This window comes from Leptonychotes weddellii, chromosome 6 (assembly GCF_054177405.1).
Source record: "Leptonychotes weddellii isolate Sample4059 chromosome 6, ASM5417740v2, whole genome shotgun sequence".
Taxonomy (NCBI): Eukaryota; Metazoa; Chordata; class Mammalia; order Carnivora; family Phocidae; genus Leptonychotes; species Leptonychotes weddellii.
In genome coordinates this window covers 52904044-52924958 of record NC_138374.1, presented here as the reverse complement: position 1 = coordinate 52924958, position 20915 = coordinate 52904044, and the positions used below count along the sequence as shown (strand labels likewise).

Below are 20915 nucleotides of genomic sequence, written 5' to 3'. Positions count from 1 at the left end.
ATCCCAGGACCCTGAGATCATGACCTGAGCCGAAGGCAGACGCTTAACGACTGAGCCACCCAGGCGCCCCCTTATATCCTCATTTTTACAAGCCAGGTGCAAAACAGATGTTCAATAAATACTGAATGAATGAATCAACTGGATACTAAAGAAGAGTGGCTAAGAGCAGAGGTTCTAGAATCAGGTTGCCTCAGTCCAATCATTGGTTCAACTACATAATGGTTGTCAATTCTTTCACTTCCAAAATAAGAATTATAATAATAGCTAAAATGCAAAGAATATGTTAATCTACAAGAGAAGTAAAAAAAAAAAAAAAAAGAATTAAGAGAAGACCAAAGAGTTAATGACATGGATTAAGTCTTGTTTCTGAGATGATGAGCTATAGATTGAGACAGCAAGAAGCAAGAACTCATATCCTTCATCAATATAAGAATAAATATTCCTAAAAAAATCTTAACAAATAGAATTCAGCAATATAGGGAAAAAAAATATACAACACAACCTAGTAAGGTTTATTCCAGAAATGCAAGGTACAATATGACCTAGCAAGGTTTATTCCAGAAATGCAAGGGTTATTTCATATTTGAAAACCAATCAATTTAATCCACCATATTAACAGACTAGATAAAGAAAATCAGGGGTGCCTGGGTGGCTCAGTTGGTTAAGCATCTGCCTTCCACCCAGGTCATGAACTCCAGGTCTTGGGATCAAGCCCTGAGTCAGGCTCCCTACTCAGCAGGGAGTCTCTGCTTCTCCCTCTCCCTCTCTCTACCCCTCCCCACCATTCATGTTCTCTCTCTCTCTTTCTTTCTTTCTCCAAAAAATAAAATCTTTAAAAAAAGTTTTTAAAAAATCATATGATCATGTCAATCAATGCAGAAAAGGTATACTTCTGACACAATTCAACACCTATCTATTCATGACAAAAACTCTCAGAAAAGTAGGAATAGAGGAGAATTTCTATATCTTAACTTTTCTAATCTACATAATAATTAAACATAACATCATACTTAATGATGAAAGACTGAATGCTTTCATCCTGAGATCATCAAGAAAGTGAAAATATCAGTTCACACCACCTTTATTCAGCATAACACTAGAATTCCAGCCAGTGCAATAAGGTATGAAAAAGAAATAAAAGGCATACAGTTTTAAAAGGAAGAAATAAAACTGTCCCAATCTGTTCATGACATAAATGTCTATGTAGGAAATGCCAGGAAATCTACAAAAAACTAAAACAAAAACCTCGAACTAATAAGTGAGTTCAGCAAGGTTACAAGACATGAGAAAAAATAAATCTACTGTGTTTTTATATACTGGTGATGAACATATAGCAATTGAAATTTAAAATACAATATCACTTACAATACCTAAAAAAATGGCATGACTAGGTATAAATCTAATAAAACATGTACAGGACTTGTAGGCTGAAAACTGCAAAGTGCTGATGAAAGAAAACAAAGATTTAAATAAACAAAGAGGCATACTGTGTTCATGGATTGGAAGACTCAGTATACTAAAGATGTCAATTCTCCCAAGTTGAATATAGGTTTAACATAATTCTTTTTTTTTTTAAGTTTTTATTTAAATTCTAATTAATTAACATGTACTGTAATGTTAGTTTCAGGTATACAATATAGTGATTCAACACTTCCATATAACACCTGGTGCTCATCACAGGTGCACTCCTTAATCCCATCACCTATTTAACCCATGCCCCAACCCACCTCACTTCTGGTAACCACCAATTTGTTCTCTATATTTAAGAGATTTATGTTTCTTGGTTTGCCTGTCTCTCTCTTTTTTTTCCCCACTGTTCATTTATTTTGTTTCTTAAATTCCACGTATGAGTGAAATCATATGGTATTGTCTATCTCTGGCTTATTTTGCTTAGCATATTACTCTCTAGCACCATCCATGTTGTTGCAAATGGCAAGATTTCATTATTTGTTATGGCTGAGTAATATTCCATTGTATATATACCACATCTTCCTTATCCATTCATTAATCCATGGACATTTGGGCTGTTTCCATAATTTGGCTATTGTAGATAATGCTGCTATAAACATCAGGGTGCATGCATCCCTTTGAATTAGTATTTTTGTATTTTGGGGAAAATACCTAGTAGTGCAATTGCTGGATTGTAGGGTAGTTCTATTTTTAACTTTTAGAGGAACCTCCATAGTGTTTTCCACAGTGGCTACACCAATTTGCATTCCCATCACTAGTGCAAGAGGGTTCTCCTTTCGCCACATCCTGATCACGAACACCTGTTGTTTCTTGTGTTAATTTTAGCCACTTTGACACGCATCACTGATCAATAGGGAAATACAAATCAAAATTACAGGTTTAACGTAATTTTTATCAAAATCTTAGCAAAATCTTTTGTAGATATACATACCATTATTCTAAAATTTACATGCCAACCAAAGGAACTAGGAAAACTAAAACAACTTTGAAATAGGAGAATAAAGTAGGAGGAACAACTAAATGCAATTTCAAGATTTAATATAGAACTACATTAATCTATACATGCAGTACTGACCAAAAGATAGACAAATAATTCAGTACCATAGAAATGACAAAGATGCAAAAGTAATTTAATGGAGGAAGGATATCCATTTCAACAAATAGTGCTAAAGCAACTGGATATCCATGGGCAAAAAGATGAATCTTGAGAAAAGTCTCATATCTCATAAAAATTAACTCAAAATGGATCATAAATGTAAAATATAGATCCAAAACATAAAACCTTTAAAGAATATCTTTGGGACCTAGAAATTGTCAAACAGTTCTTAGGCACAAAAACACAGTGCATGAAAGAAAAAAATGATAAAATTGATTTCATCAGCTACAGAATGCAAGAGAATATTTGCTAACCCCATATATGAAAAAGTTTTCCTATCTAGAATATATAAAGAACTCTCAACAACTAACAGTAAAATACAAACAAACCAATTACAAAATTGGCAAACAATACGATGAACCATTTCACTGAAGAGGATATACAGGTAGCAAATAAGCACATGAAAAGATCTTTAACATCACTAGACATGAGGGAAATGCAAATTAAGATCACAATGAGCAATGACTACACACCTATTAGAACAGCTAAATTAAAAAAAATAATGAGAATACCAAACGCTGGTTGGGATGTGTGGTAATCATACCCTTTGCTGGTGGGAATGTAAAATATTACAGCCACTCTGGAAAACAGTTGGGCAGTTTCTTAAAAACTAAACATTTATGTACCATATGATCCAGTAATCACACCTCTGGGCATTTATCTCAGAAAAATGAAAACTTATGTCTACATAACCCTGTACACAACTGTTCATAGAAGTTTTATTTGTAATAGATCCAAATTAGAAAAAACAAAATTGTCCTGCAATAGGTATATGGTTAAAAATATATGGTGCATCCATACCATGGGATACTACTCAGCAATAAAAAAAAGTAAACTATTAATACACAACTGAGTGAAAAAAGCCAGTCTCAAAAGATCACACACTGTTTGATCTCATTTATAAAATATTTTAGGATATTTTTAAATAAATATTTTTAAAAATATTTAGATTAGTATTTTCCAGGGGTTATGGATGATGGGGGGCAGGCAGGAAGGAGAAGTTTGGAGGGGTAAATGTGAATATAAAGTGGTAGCAAGAAGTAGATATTCATAGTGATGAAATATTTCTGTATCTCTCTTATGGTGCTGGTGGTTTCTGAATCTATACATGTGATAGAACTATACACATAAGTTATAACAATATGTCAACTTCCTAGTTTTTATATCATACTACAGTCATATAAGATACAACCAATGTGGGAACTGGGAAATAGGTACACAAAATCTCTCTGTACTACCTTTGCAACTTTCTTTGAATATATAATTATTTCCAAATAAAAGCTTTTTTTTTTTTTAATTTTAGTTTCTAGTCTTTGAGAGGCATTCCTGGAACACTATAATAACCTAAAAATGAGAGAATATGGGAAGGCTTCCTGGTACAGTATGAACAACTAAATATAAAATAAAAGTAATCATCAAATAGGTTCGGTTAGTTCTACTTTACAAGCTTTTAGGTTTTATACAAAGGTCAAACTGAATAAAAAGGAGCAGTCAATACTCGTAAAGGAGTTGTAAAATTAGGAAGAGCTGCTTTTACAAAAAACAATATATCATAAAAAATGATGATCATATCTCTACTATGCACCAAAGAAAAGAATTATTTTTCTCTCCCCAGTTGTAGACCAACTGCCATACTGCCAACTTTGTGGGGGTGTTGCATAGTTCTCTTTCTGAGCCCCTGCTACTATGCTTAAAATTGCCAAGGAGGAAAAGAAACTTAGTAACCATAAGAAGCTGAATAAACATTTGCCTGTAACTATTCTGCAGCATAGATTACATAATCACTTAGTATTCAATGATTCCGATTCAATACCACTAAAGACAGCAGGTGATCATCACCCACATTTTGAGAATACCATTTGTGGATTACCTGGAAAAGTTTCAAAGTCACTTCTTAAATGCAGTTACAGATCTCATTTTGGCATAAGTGCACCCAGACACAAATAAGCCTTGTTAAAATGGAATTCTGCACAAGGGTCACTTCCCTAGTTTTTTGTTTTGTTTTCACATTGGGCACAAGAATCTTTTTTTTTTAATATTTTATTTATTTATTTATTTGAGAAAGAGAGAGTGAGAGAGAGAGCACAAGAGCAGAGTGAGGGGCAGAGGGAGAAGCAGATTCCCCGCTGAGCAGAAAGCCTGATGCGGGACTCGATCCCAATGACCTGAGCTGAAGGCAGACGCTTAACCAACTGAGCCACCCAGGTGCCCTGGGCACAAGAATCTTAACACTTATAGTTAGATAAGGTTTACCCACTTCAGATCTCTGTTATAAGGATACCTACAGTTGTTTCACTTTTAACACAGGACTTAAAGACTATGAAAGATTTGTGGAGATTAATTAAATCTATACTTCATAATAGGATCTATTAACATATTTCCATATATACATCTACTTAGTAATTATCAATTTTATCTTCCTCCTCAAAAAGCTTTTGTTAATAACCCTTGACCACTATCGCTAAGGGAACTAACTCTGTCCTCTGTACCTTCTAGGTAGTAGCATTTGGTGTTAGTGTGGTTCTGATTCTTTATGCTCTTCTCCAAGTAAACCCTTTCCCAATCAGATTCTATAGTATTCTGATTATCTATTGCTGTATAAGAAGCCATCCCAAAACTTAGTGGTTAAAAGCAACAACTTTTTATTCTTTCTCATGGTTCTGAAGTATGACTGAACTCAGCTAGGATTTCACACATCAAATCTCTATGCAGCCGAAGTCAAGGTTTGGCCTTAGTTGCAGCCATTTTGGGTTGGCCATCCAAGATAGCACATTCACAGTGCTGGTAGCTGATGGTGACTTTTTGGATGAAAACTCAGGTGAGGCTGTCAGCCAGGGTGCCTACCTGGTTTTGGACTCTCTGTGTGGGTTGGGTTTCCTACAATATAGCAACTGTGTTCTGAGATGGTGTCCCAAGATTGATCATTCTAAGAGATTTAGGTGAAATCTGAAAGAATTTGTTAGCCTTAGAAGTCCCAGAATGTGGCTTCTGTCACATTTAAGTGATCAAACAAGTCATTCATTATGGGGGTGACTGGGTGGCTCAGTCAGTTAAGTGACTGCCTTCAGCTCAGGTCATGATCCCAGAGTCCTGGGATCGAGCCCTGCATCAGGCTCCCCCTCGGCAGGGAGGCTGCTTCTCCCTCTCCCTCTGCAGCACCCCCTGCTTGTGCTCTCTTGCTGTCACATAAATAAATAAATCTTAAAAAAAAGAAAAAAGAAAAAAACAAGTCATTAAGACAAGCCCAGATTCAAGAAGGGTATTAAACTCAACCTAATGATGGAGGAAAGGCAATCATACCAAAAAAGAATATGTAAAATGGAGATATTATTGTGACCATTTTGGAAAATGTAATTTACCACATATGGAAAGTTTTGGGTTTTTTCCAATATACTAGTATAAAATCAGTAGCCTATTTTTACTGGGTAACACCAGAAATGACAGTAAAATGTTATAGCTCTTGGTCTCCCTAAGTATTCTGTCTCTTTTTTCTTTTGTTACCTTTTCTAACAGCATCATTATTAAAGTGGTAGAAACATGGAGATGATCAGGCATCAAAAACTCTATGGTGGAGAAGGCATTTCTGCATAGAGCTGTGGTGTCCAATATGGTAGCTACTAACCACATGTGCTACTGAACACTTGAAATGTGGCTAGTCCAGATGTACTATTGATGCAAAATGCACACCAGATATCAAGGACATAGTACTAAAAAGACTGAACTACCTCACTAATAATGTTTATGACTACATTTTGAAATATTTTGCATATATTTAATTAAATAGCATTTATTATTTTTACCTGTTCATTTTATTGCATGTGGCTATTAGAAAATTTTAAATTACATGTGGCTCACATATTATTCTAGTTTGCAATGGCTCCAAAAAAAAAACTAAATTATATTTTCCATTGTGTAGCACCACAACAGTTCATGGTGTTTATACCATTAAATGGTTTTCGGGCATTTTAATTACTTCATGCTAAATCTTATGTGAGATACATAAGTACACTCAAAATCAATATTGGGTATTTCTATAAAACTGATTGCTTTTCCTGAGATTTAAATACACATTTCAGAATTAATATATCTACATTTTTACTACATAAATGCAGCAATTCATTTCACATAAGATTTCAAATTTGCTCACACAGTTTCTGTACGAAAGTAAACTACATGACCCCTGATTAAGATCATGTATTAATTTTCTATTGTGGTTGTAACAAATTAACACAAACTTCATGGCTTAAATAATACCAATTTATTGCCTTACAGTTCTATAGGTCAGAAATAGGACATTGGGCTAAAACCAGTGTCAGCTGGGCTGTTTCTTTCTTTTTTTTTTTTTTTACAATTTTATTTATTTATTCATCAGAGAGAGAGAGAGAGCACAAGTAGGGGGAGTGGCTGGCAGAGGGAGAAGCAGGCTCCCCGCTGAGCAAGGAGCCCGATGCAGGGCTCGATGCGGGGCTCAATCCCAGGACCCTGGGATCATGACTTGAGCCAAAGGCAGACGCTTAATGGACTGAGCCACCCAGGCGCCCCTGGGCTGTTTCTTTTGGGAGGCTCAGGGGGAGAATCTGTTCACTTGCCCATTTGGGTTGTTGAAAGATTCAGTTCCTTGTGCTTATAGGACTGAGATCCCTGTTTTCTTTCTGGATGTCATCTAAGGACCATTCCTAGCTTCAGAGGCCACCCACAACTTATTGGATTGATGAAGTATTGTCAATCAACAACCTTGGTTGAGTTTTGTCGGATACAAAGTGTGATAGTTATCTCTAAGGAAAACACTTAGTCAAACCTAGTTTCAATTTATCTTTCAGAAGAAAACGAGTAAATTCATGTCGAGAATTCAATAAGCTACTTTGTTGTGGTTACAAGACTCAAACACATATACGAAAATTTATGATGCAAAAAATGAACCAAAATATGATGGGACAATCTGTAATTTGTAGATCGCTAATAGTCTTCTCCAATTAATTATTAAGTATAGCAATAGCCCAGCAAATCAACTACGTAAGTTGCTTATCCATGTCTGACCCTGCTAAACCTACTTCAGCACAGAAATAAAGCTACAGGTTGGCCTTTGATCCTAAACTTATATCACAAAGGTAAGATAACTTTTTTTTTCAGAGCCTAACTACAAATTCATTCAAAAATATGTTTCAATGATAAAAGATTCTGCTAATAATTCCAGTGTGGCAGGGGAGAGATTCCCCCATGCCAACAAGCAGTTCTCAGAACATCAGCTGGGTGGTCCAGAGTTCAACTCAATTCTGATACCATCTATCTAGAAAGAGCATCAGATTCCATAGGTTCAGAGTTTAGTACTACAGGGCACCAGAGTGGCACAGTCGATTGAACATCTGACTCTTGGTTTTGGCTCAGGTTGTGATCTTGGGGTCATGAGATGGAGCCCCACTTTGGGCTCTGAGCTCAGCACAGAGTCTGCTTGAGATTCTCTCTCCCTCTGCCTCTCCTTCTGCCCCTCCTATTCATGCTCTCTCTAAAATAAATAAATAAATCTTTTAAAAAAAGAGTCCAGTACTACAAATTTGTCACCACCACCACCCCCCCGCCAACACTTCAGATGCCAACTCCAAGTCTGGGTTGCTACCTGTACTTCTGATCAACTGGCTATAAACCAGAGGTTACTATGACCCCCTTCTCAGGTTCCATAAATTTGTTAGAGCAACTCACAGAACTCAGAGAAGCATTTTACTTACTAGATTACCAGTGTATATATAGCTCAAAAACAGCCAAATGGAAGAGACGCACAGGACAAGATATGTGGGAAAGGGGCACAAGATATGTCCTTCGAGCGTGCCACTCTTCCTCATTGTGTTCACCAATCTGAAAGGTCTGAACCCTATCCTTTGGTTTTATGGAGGCTTCATTAAATAGGCATGATTGATTAAATCATTGTCCCCTGGTGATTAAATTCAACCTCCAGCCCTTCCCCTCTCCCCAGGAGGTCAGGGAGTGATACTGAGAGTTGTAATCCTCTGATCACAGGGTTGGTTTCCTGGCAACCAACCCTCATCCTTAGATCCAAAGCCATCTCATTAATATAACAGAAGATCTTTACCACTCTCATCACTTATAAAATTCCGAGGATTTTAGGAGCTCTATGCCAGAAAAGGGGCAAATACCAAATATATACTTCTTATTATGAAACACAATATCACAAATGGAAACTAATTTATAAAGATATAATAGCTAAGGTGATATTATGAGTGACTCATAATTGGTTAGCATTGAAGCAAGGCTTTAATTTAAATTTGGCTTGTTTTGATAGGAGCATTTAGTCTTGCATTCAAAGTAATTATTAACAGATATGTATTTATTGCCATTTTATTAATTGTTTCATTGTTTCTGGAGATTTTCTCTGATCCTTCTTGTCTTTTTTGTTTTCATTTTTTGCTAATTTTCTTTAGTGATATATTTGGATTTCTTTTTCTTTATTCTTTGCATGTTTATTAGTGGGGTCTTTTTGGCAGTGAGAGAGAGAGAGAGAGCACGAGCAGGGGGAGGGGCAGAGGGGAAGCAGACTCCCTGCTGAGCAAGGAGCCCGACACAGACCTCGATCCCAGGACCCCGAGACCATGACCCGAGCTGAAGGCAGCCATTTAACTGACTGAGCCATCCAGGTGCCCCAGTGGTTTTTGATATATGATTACCACTAGGCTTGTATATACTTCTTCTGTAAATAGCAGTCTATATTAAGTTGATGGTCATTCAAGTTTGAAAAAATTCTTTTCTCCTCTCCTCCCCATGTTTTAGGTATATGTTATCATATGTTATATCCTTTTCTGTGTGAGTTCCTTGACTGATTTTTACAGAAAATTTTTACTGCTTTTGTGTTTCCTGCCTTTATACTGTTATTTTTGGTCTTTCCTTTCCACTCAAAGGGTCCCATTTAATATTTCTTGCAGGGCTAATTTAGTAGTCATGAACGCTTTAGTTTTTGTTTAGGAAACTCTTTATCTCTCCTTCTATTCTGAATGATAGCTTTGCTGGATAGAGTATTCTTGGCTGCAGATTTTTCCCATTCAGCACTTTCAATATACATGCCATTCTCTTCCGGCTTGCCAAGTTCTGTTGAAAAATCTCCAGCTACTCTTATGGGTTTTCCCTTGTAAGTCAATGACTTCTTTTGTTTTTCTGCTTTAAGATTTTTTCTTTATCAGTATATTTGCAAATTTAATTACAATATATCTTGGTGTTGGCCTGATTTTTTTTTAAATGTTGGGAGTCCTCTGTGCCTCCTGGATCTGGATGTCTGTTTCCTTCCCCAGATTAGGAAAGTTTTCAGCTATTATCTCATCAAATGAATTTTTTGCCCCCTTTCTTGTTCTTCTGGGACCCCTATAATGAGAATGTTATTCTGTTTGATGGAGTCATTGAGTTCCCTAAGTCTATTCTTGTGTTACACAATTCTTCTTTCTCTCTTTTGTTCAGCTTCATTGCTTTTCATTACTTTGTCTTCAGGGTCATTAATTCATTTCTCTTCTTCTTCCAGCCTGCTGTTCATTGCATCAGGTGTGTTTCTAATCTTGTTTATTGCAGTTTTCATCTCTGATTGATTCTTTTATAACTCTTTTATATCTGTGTTCAGGATCTTGCTGATTGATGTCTTCTATTCTTTTCTCAAGCCCAGTGAGTATCCCTATGATTGTTGCTTTAAGTTCTCCATCAGGCATGTTATTTATATCTCTTTCACTTAGATCTCTAGCCATGGCCTTATCTTGTTCTTTCATTTGGGATAAATTCCTCCATCTTCACATTTTGTCTAAGTCTCTACCTTCTTCTTTGTGTTAGAAAAGCCAGTTATGTGAAAGAATGGATGGATGGAAGGAAGGAAGGAAGAAAGAAAGGAAGGAAGGAAGGAAGGAAGAAGGAATGAAGGAAACGAGGGAGAGAGAAAAGAAAAGAAAGCAAAGAAAAAACAAAGAAAAGAAAAGAAAAAAGAAGATTTGGAAGCCGCCTTTAGATTTCTAGAATTTTAATTCTAACTTGTCTCCAGTATTAAAAAACTCATTGCATATAGATCATCCTAACTGCTTTATCTTATCATTATGACAAATAAGGCTGAAATTATTTCTAAAATGGATTTCAGAAAAGAGGTAGAGGACTTTTAATGAAGAAAAACCCCTTAACATCTCTTTGTTGGCCTTAGTGAATCTTTAGAATTCCCCAGGAGAGGGAATACATTAAACCCAGGACGTACAAATGAAATAGGGCTCTGAATAACAAAAGCCAGTCCATTTGATTATTTACTCACTCAACAAGTATATAATGAGAACCAATAATGCACTTTCACATAAGACACCAAAAGAAGAAAATATTGGGCAAGTAGAGGTCTGGAAATGCAAATTGCTCCCTGCATACAGCCAGACCTGACTCATTTACTTTAGCTATCATTCACTAAAGTCTCTAATAACCCCTAGAGTAAAGTACCAATCTCAGTGTTAAGTTTACCAAGGATTCTACATCACGTGAAGACTTGTCCAGCAACACATCCAAACTTAACAATATCAACATGATTTCAACCCACTCTTGAAGAAATATTCATGTCTACTGATTCTTAGAACTAAAGTATGATGGCTACCCACCTCCAACTTTGTTTTCACCAATTACAGAAAGACTATCATTTAAAAAAAAAAAAACTGATTTCCCTCTAAAACCCTTCCTTCTTTAGAGAGCCTCCTTGCTCTGCCCCAACCACATGAAGAATTCCTTATTTACCCTGTACATCAGAGAAGATGGACTAGGTCTAACCAATCCTGGAGGTATAAGAAAAACAGCAGAAATATCTTAGAAAAATATACTTCTAATTTTTAAAAAACAAAAGTTAAACTTTATCTGATTCTGAATATTCTCTGGAGTATATTTTTTAATTAGTAAAAATCTTGTTTTGGAATATATCTGGATGGGCATCCAAATGAAGAGACTGTGATGAGAAAATTATGTTTCTGAATATTCACACTGATTTTTAGAAAAGACCTATACTTTGCAAAATAAGACCTTTTATAACAGGCAGTCTATCATATAAATTGAGAGATGCTTGGAACTCATTTCATTTAATGTCAGAGAAGCTGTCTCTCCATTATATGGCATATACAATATGCAATAATTTCATTTTATTTTTTCATTCAAAAATACAATCTAGCTTTTTCTAATGCCAAGTATTGTGCCTGGGGCTTGAGATAAAATAGTAAATAAAATAGACAAACAATAGATCTGCCTGCATAAAGCCTAAAGTAAGTAAGGGATACTAACTACTATAATAAATTCAAAATGCAAGGAGTATTGACGATTCCACAGAAGAGATTAAGAAAGACTGGTATTAATGTATGTTATAGGGCTCCCAGAGATGCTCACACCCTAATTCCCAGGACCTTACATGACAAAAGGAACTCTGCAGATGTAAATAAGGCTAAGAGCCATGAGATGGCATGACTATCCTGGATAATGTGGGTGGGCCCTATCTAATCACATGAGTCCTAAAAAGTAGAAAACATTTCCTGGCTGGGGTCAGAGAAAGAGATACAAGGACAGAAAGAGGCAGAGAAGTGTGACATTGCTGGCTGTGAAGATGGAGAAAGAACCAAGGAATATGGATGGCCTCTAGAAGGTGGAAAAGGCAAAGAAATTGATTTCTCCCTACAGACTCCAGAAAAGAATGCAGCATTGCTAACACTTCCTTTTTTATCCCAGTGAGACTTGTGTCAGACTTTTGACCTACAGATGTAAAATAATTATTACTATCTATATATGGAAAATATTGGGACAAATATATATAATCATTAAAGTGGTAAGTGGTTGTCTGTTTTATCATAAGTTATGGATCCATCTGGTTTCATTTCCTACTAATTTCTTACTAATGTCACAAGACATTGAACTTACTAAACAGAATTTCAGTCAAAAAAATGATCAAGACTTACTGATCTGTTTAAGAAAGTAAAGTCATCTAGGGCGCCTGGGTGGCTTAGTTGGTTAAGCGACTGCCTTCGGCTCAGGTCATGATCCTGGAGTCCCAGGACTGAGTCCTACATCGGGCTCCCTGCTCAGCGGGGAGTCTGCTTCTCCCTCTGACCCTCTCGTGCTCTCTGTCTCTCATTCTCTCTTTCTCAAATAAATAAATAAAATCTTTAAAAAAAAAAAAAAAGAAGAAAGTAAAGTCATCTAGACTCAAACTGGTCATGTGGACTGAGCCTGAGAAAACATAAACTACATTCATTTCCCACTGCTGAACTTCTCTATACTCAACAGGCTTACAAAATTTGAAGCCTTGAAGTCACATTCACATAAAACATCCACAGATTATAATGAGTGTTAATCTTGCTTTAAGTTTTCACAGTTATCTTTATTATGTCTCGATAATCATCAAGCATTTACTCTATCAACAGCCCAATTACAAAAGCTCCTAACTAATCTGAAAAGCAAACCAGGCCCACCAAATGAGACAAAGCATTCCTTAAACTGGAAGTTGAAGTCTGAAGTACAACAGCTATCCTAAAATCTTTGAGCAAATTCTGAGAAAGGTTGAGTTCAGCTAATACCAGGAAAGTACATTCCCTTTCATTAAAGCTGATGAAAGGTATAAAGAAGCATCATTTGTGATATAAACCGGGAATAAAAATAAACCTGGGAATGTGTTCTGAAAATATTCCCCACAGTTTTTCCAGATTGGTTGCTGCTGTTTAATTCCAATATTCACTGTCTAGGTCAAGATACTAGTATTAGACCTAAAATACAGCACTTGTATATGAAAAAGAGCTATTACATTGTTTTTGAAGTGCTTTCTCATAATATTACAAATTCATATTTTTTTATTATTAATGGGTTGTACTTACAATAGAATGTTAACATAATGTGCATATAAATGTATTTCTGATCATGTGGACCACCACTGCATAAATTTAGCTCCTCCTGCTCTGACCTCTACACCAACATTAGGGCAGATCACCAGACATTACCCACACACAATAATTATTTCCTTCCCTTAAAAAAAAAGAAAAATGCCTTCCTCAACAAGTATTTAATATTATATCCTAAGAGAAAGGAATATATAAATATACTAAGATCACCCAAAGAACAGCTTTCTCACCTTTGTTCTTCCTTTTCTATGTTTCTGTTCTTATCATTAATCCTCCCTATATTTTTTCCATGGCAATCATTTAATATAAAAAATAAATACAAATTAATTGCTTTAGGCACATTGTCATTTTAATTTAAAAAATGAGAAGAAGCAAGCACTAAATTCAATTTACCTGTATCCAAATAATAACTACTGAGCCCCTGCTACCTGAAAGTCTCTGTTTTAAGGGCAAGGGAGATAATCCTCATTCTCTTAGAGCTTCTGTCCAGCAGAGATGGCAGAGGAGTAAACACAGGAATTCCAACAGGGATAAGAGCTAAAAATGGGGAAGCGCCATGACCAAGAGGTATTTCAGGGGTATTTACTCTCCTTTGCCAGAAGAGGAGAAGAGGAAACATGGGGGAAGGAGGAAGGAAGAAGAAAACAGCCTCTATCAAGTATGAAGAGTAGTGCAATCTAATCAACTAAATAACTGAAAAACATTTAAATTCCTAATTGAGTCTACCCTTAAAAAAAATATATGAGTTAAGATAATTATCTGGACATGATTTTAAAAAGCTACTTACCTCTGATCTTAATTATTTGCATATTATAAATGAAAAAATTTCTTTCCACTTCATTCTTCTAACACAGAACTTACCTTGTTTTAAAGCCAACATATCTAACAGAAGTATATTAGTAATATAAGTTTTGTGTACTTGACAAATGGACCTTGAAACTGAGTATCAAAGGAAATCCTTGTTAAGAAAAAGAGCAGTAAAACTTAGAAAAATACATATGTATTTTCGGTGCCTCACCGAAATAGCATATTTTATACTTGCAGTGGATATTTAAGCACCTCTATTCTCTGTATGACAAAATTACTTTTCAGTAATAATCATTATTTTCCAATTTGTTAACTTTAAAGCAATAGACAAATCTTAAAGAGAAAACAAATTTCAAAGTTAGTACTCAAATTCAATAAAATATTTCACGAGTGAAAAAAAAACATTTCACATATGAACTTCACACGCATAAAATCTGCATTTACTTAACATAAATATTACCCATGGAAATTCATACTGTTTCATTGTCATAATTTTTAAATTTAAATTCCATGTGACCACATAAAATAACAGAATTGAAGTGACTCTATTTCTAGTTCTTTGTCTTTGTGTCATCATTATTTTGAATCTGCTATTTAAATGCATAAGGAATATAATGGCTATTAAAGTATAATCATAAAATGTGCAATTTAAATCATATGTACATATTATTAAACATCAATTATAACCACAGTAATTGTTTAGAACTTAGAAAAACAAAAGAATTTTGAGAAAAACATTTTATCACTTAATATTTAGAACTGCTAAACATGGTGACAGTAAAAAGCAGGCCAACTTTCAGTGGGTTTTATTATTGTTTATAAATATCTAGATATAATGCACCTGCTTAATGATTGCACCCAGGGCAGAATGCTCCCATCACTTCACCTTTGGTATGAATAGTTTTTAACCCAAAGTTGAAGAGAGCCATAAAACCACTTACGTGATATGTATTTATGATGCACAGGACCAGCTTCAGGGGCATGTGATGGCACATAGGGTCCCATCCTCAGAAAGAAACCCCATGGTTTGCCTTTAATACTCTGCTATCACAGTCTTGAAATTTTTAACAATTTTATCTCTGAATTTGAGTATATTAGTGAAGTCTGATGGAGTAGAAGCATATGTCCTAGACTCACATTTAGTTCTGCCTTCCAGGTACAGGTCCTTAGCCACCTGCTCCCCCACCCGACAACTGCTGCCCCCTCCACTTCCGGTGATGGTCTTGGCACAAGGCAAAATGGGTCACAGTCATGGGGAAGGGCCACAGATACCTGTGAGGGTTTGCATGTTCCCACAAGTATCCCTATGTACTAGGGAACCAAACGTTAAACAGCAAATAAAAATCACCTTTCTCAGGTCAATCAAGACTGTGAAAAAGGAAAAAGAGTTATTTCCTCTGCTTTTGAACAAGAATACTTGCATTTTCATTTTGCATCAAGCTCCACAATTACATGGCCATCCCTGACTATGTCTGTGGGTAACTGTGCATGTGTATCTGTTTGCTTTTGCATCTAAAGGAATAAAACAACTTTATATCTGATAAAGTGAATTTATCTATAATTTTATAATTTATAGATAAAATAAACTTATATGTAATTGTATTTTTATCTATAAATATGAGAATAATAATTTTAATAGTTTACAGATCATGGGAGAAGGAAATCCAATACAATATTGTCTTTTGAGTTCCTTATAATTGATGAATTCCCTTAAAAAATCTTTAACTAAGAATATATTATATGCTCTCTGGGTTCATGCTTGCCTTATATAATTTTCTATTTCTTATGCTTTGTCATAATTTTCCATAAAAAATACTGGAAATTAAAAAAAGAATATATCATATGCTAAAAATGGAACTATTCTAGCTTCAGAAGCAGGACATGATGTTATAACATGTTCTTCTTATTAACAAAATCTGCTTTACAACTCTGATTTCTTGACAGGCAAGAGATTTTTGGTCAGGAGCCAAAGTCATCAAATATTAAGAGTATGGAGATACATCATATGTGCAGAAGGAGCCTTAAAACTCATTAACTAATTTTAGCACATTTCAATTATTCACATAAATTACTTATACTGAACAATCTTAAATCTTTAACCTCACACCCAAAAAGTCATATGCTTTGTAACTAATAAATTTCAAAATGTATCTTCATAATTCTTTAATTATTCCATTTGTAAAGCAGATGAGCAAAATATTTTATAAATATATTATTATTATATATTAAATATATATATAAATCCTTTATCTTGTTTAGCTCTATTATTTAAGAGGCTTTATGATCAATAAATGCTTGACAATGTCTTCAAGGCAATATCTTCTTTCTTCATTTTAAAAACAGCAATAAGATTTGAATGTAAGAACTAGCATAGATACTCCATAGATGGATATAAACATGTACATGTGAAATGAATATATCATATATGAAGACATATGAAATGAAACCAAAAGCACCTTGAAACAAATATTTTTGCATGTGTCTAAATTTAGACAGCATTTCTAATATTCCTAAGAGATAGTTAAAACTGCAAAAAAAATTATGATATTATGTCACGTGTGAAAAGGTTAGGAGCTAATGTTACAAACTACATAAGTTCCTTACACCTTCAAAAATAACCCCTGATCCCTTCAACACTGACTTTATCTAATACTGTCTAAATTTTTTTATTCACCAACGTAATCCCGAACAGTCTGCCCTTTTCTTCATCTTCCTTTTATCCTTTAAATTGATGTCCAACTCCAGTTTCTTTTCTCCAATCTTGACTCCCTTCTTCAACTAATATTTAGATACTGCCTCAAAAAAAACAATTATATATTGTTGGATCCCATCCCTAGAAATTCCTATATCAATGCTGTATTCTGTGAGTAGAACCTACTCAGAAAGCCAAATATGTAAAATCATGTACTCATTTGTAATTTATCACATTTGTACACAGAAAGAACATCAGCATATACCCAGTGCATGAGGTTGGCGGAAAACAAGTTACCTACATTGTTCATGTACTCTGAAAGCAGGTCCTGGAGAGCCTGGCGAATGGCATTGCATTCTGCAATAATCCGTTCCCGATGGAAATCTCTAGTGCATGAAGAGTCAGCCAATAGTGCAGCCCCACTGATAATGGCTTCAAGACGTTTCTCTAGTGATGGTCTAATTTCTTCCTCAGTCACTGTGAGTGGATCCAAGACAATTAAATTCTAAAGGAAGAATACATTTCAATAATTACAACTCCATTACATTCTGCTTTTAAGAAAAATAAATATTATTTCGTTTTCACATTTAGAAATCAGATGTGATAATAAAGAGAATTTCATTTCCATGCATTACTCTATGTAATAATTATTATTCAAATAAGAGATAAAAATTGTGCAATTATGAGCATCAAGTCTAGTGTCAAACAAACCAGTATCCAAATCTTGCCTTTCCTATTCACAGATAGTGTGAGCTCAATCAAGTGTCTTATACACTCTGAACCTCACCTTCCTGATCTGTAAAATTGGAATATTAAAATGTTGCTTGTCTCATAAAACTACGTAAGAATTATGTGAATGCTTAATACAGTGCATGGCACATATCAACTATTATTTACAATAGTCACCTTAATATGGATCTTCATTGTTTACATAATATTTTCACATATATCATCTCATTCTGACAACACTAAAAAAAGTTGGGCAGTAAAGATAATAACTACACATTTCAACTGGTGATGAGTCAAGCTGAGGCTCTCTTGCCCAAGGTCACTGGGCAAATAAACTGTGATTTCAGACGAGTATCCAGATTGTATAATACCTAATTCAGCATTATTTTAATTATGCCTCACTGTAAATCATACACTCTAACCTCCAACACTAACATATCAAGAGAATTTTGAACTTAATTATTTATTTAAAAAGTGAAAGTCTATCTTCCATTTGATCTATTATAACTTCTAGCTATTTCCCACTATTGGAACCTGACATGGTATTTTTAATGTTTCTATCATATATAAGTCTTCAGGCAATAGAAGTCAAGATAATCTGTAGCCTATGATGAAAAGATGGAGGTTATGTGGCTCTAAGGGTTCTTTTATTAAAATATATCAAGAGAGGAAGCCTTTCCAAGATTTAAGCATAATGTGGTAATTGGAAAAAGAATTAGTATCAAATAAAAGCTCTCTGAAGAAACCTTAGCATAAAATGAAATCATATAATGATTTTCAAAATGTTTGTGCATATGTGAGCAAAACATACAAACACAAACACACAAACACACACAATGATCAGAGTGCCTAATCTTATATATATGTAAACACACATGCACAGAGGTGTACGTATATTGTGTGTATGTGTGTATCTTACATTGATCATTGTCCTATTACATTATGATAAATCTTTGGGGATCAAAAGTAGCATAAAATTTTTAAAACTACAATTCTATGCCAAGCTAGGAAGAGAAAATCATTACAGAAAGAGAAAACATTTCAAAACAGCTAGAGAAAAAGAAAAATTAGTACTGTGTAATGTTCACATATAATATAAAATACAACTAGAAATAGGTCTTTTATAAAATTGGCTAAATGTCTTAAAATTTTTCAGAAGAATTCTTCCTTTCATGATTCTATTTCCTTCCTATTTTTCTCCTCTGTTAATAAGTCTCTCCATTTTTCTCTTTCAGATGGACAAAAATGATAAAAAAAAGGAAATTAATTTTACAAATATCAAATTTAACATTTTCTTTATCCAGTGCATAATCTTCTTGATTAGACAATAACTCTACCATAGGCTTGGCCATCCATCAAGGATTCATTTACATCTACTCTACCTCCTTATTTCATTTGCCATTTTACCATGGCCAGGGGTGCCTGAGTGCGGCAGAGCTGCCAGGTATTGGAGCAGGGAAGCTGGCTGCAGAGACGGAGCGGAGGTGTGGGCGCTCAGCTCAGGGTTGCCATAAACCGTGATCTGCGGCACAGTCGGGCCACTGCTCTTCAACCAGGGGCCCAACAAGCGGCAGATCCGGGGAGACTCCCCTTCCTCCCCTGGAAGGAGCAGCACAGGAGTGCACCGCAGGGATCTGCTGGGTTTGAAGACTCCATATGGGGTCATGAGCCAGAGATAGAAATGCTCGGTCACAGCCAGGTGAGCACGGAGTGCGGCCGGAGACCAGGAAGACGGGAGTGATTGACTGTTTTTCTCTGGTGGTTCACTGAGGAGTGGGGCCCCGAGTTCTCGGCTCCTCAGGAGTGTAAATTGGGAGGCCACCATTTTCACTCTGGTCCTCCAAAGCTGTACGGAAAGCTGGCATGGAACAAGAGATACGGAGAGCAAAACCAAGCAGATTACTTAGCCTGGACCCAGCAAGGGCGGGGCAATTCCACCTCCGGCAAAGACATCTGAGAACCACTGCGACAGGCCCCTCCCCCATAAGATCAGCAAGAATAGCCAGCCAAGACCAAGTTTACTGATCAATGAGAAGGGCAGAACTTCAGCACTAGGGGAATACTGCACATAGAATTCATACCTTTTTTCCCATGATTCTTTAGTCTTTCAAGTTAATTTTTTTTTAACTTTCTTTTTCCTTTTTTTTTTGAATTTTTCTTTTTCCCTTTTTCAACCAACATCTTTTAAATTTCTTTTTAAAAAAATCTTTTTTATTTTTCATTTTTACAGTCATATTCTATCCCTTCATAGTAGTTAACCTTATTTTTGGTATATATATAAATAAGTTGTTCTCTCCTTAAAATTTTGGGATACACTTTCTTCTAACAGACCAAAATATACCCTAAATCTCTAGTGTATGGCTATATTCTAGTCTCCTGCCTGATCATATTCTCTCCCCCTTTTTTTTTAAATCTTCTTTCTTTTTTCAACCAACTTCTTATCAATTCCTTTTATAAAATCTTTTATAATTTTCATCTTACAATCATATTCCATCCCTTCATCATACTTACCATTATTTTTGTACATATATAAGTTTTTTTTCTTTCAAATTTTGGGAGTCACTTTCTTCTAACAGACTGAAATAAGCCCAAAATCTAGTCTGTGGCACTGATCTATGCACCAGCCTGATCATATTTGATCATATTCTGTTTTTTTGTTTGTTTGTTTGTTTTTATCTTTTTCTTTTTCTTTTTTCTTTCTTTCCCTTACTTTTCCCCCAGTTTCAGGACTCCTCTGATTTATTTAGTGTATATTTTTCTGGGGTCGTTGTTACCCTGTTAGCATTTTGTTCTCTCATTCATCTATTCTCCTCTGGACAAAATGACAAGAAGGAAAAAATCACCTCAAAAAAAAGAACAAGAGGCAGTACTGACTGCCAGGGACCTAATCAATATGGACACTAGTAAGATGTTGGAACTAGAGTTCAGAATGATGATTTTAAAGATACTAGCTGGGCTTGCAAAAAGCATGGAAGTTATTAGAGAAACCCTTTCTGGAGAAGTAAAAGAACTAAAATCTAACCAAGTCAAAATCAAAAAGGCTATTAATGAGGTGCAATCAAAAATGGGGGCGCTAAGTGCTAGGATAAATGAGGCAGAAGAGAGAATCAGTGATATAGAAGACCAAATGATGGAAAATAAAGAAGCTGAGAAAAGGAGAGATAAACAACTACTGGATCAC

At 35.2% G+C, this 20915-nt stretch overlaps 1 protein-coding gene across 2 annotated transcripts in view; it reads right to left on the bottom strand.

Annotated features, from left to right (window-relative positions):
• CTNNA3 (catenin alpha 3) overlaps window positions 1-20915 on the bottom strand; it is a 1573809-nt gene that overhangs the window by 1123212 nt on the left and 429682 nt on the right. For both annotated transcript variants that reach the window (XM_081824173.1, XM_081824174.1), the window contains one exon: window positions 17307-17510. In XM_081824173.1, the coding sequence (XP_081680299.1) occupies window positions 17307-17510 (204 nt within the window). The remainder of the gene's footprint in view (window positions 1-17306; window positions 17511-20915) is intronic.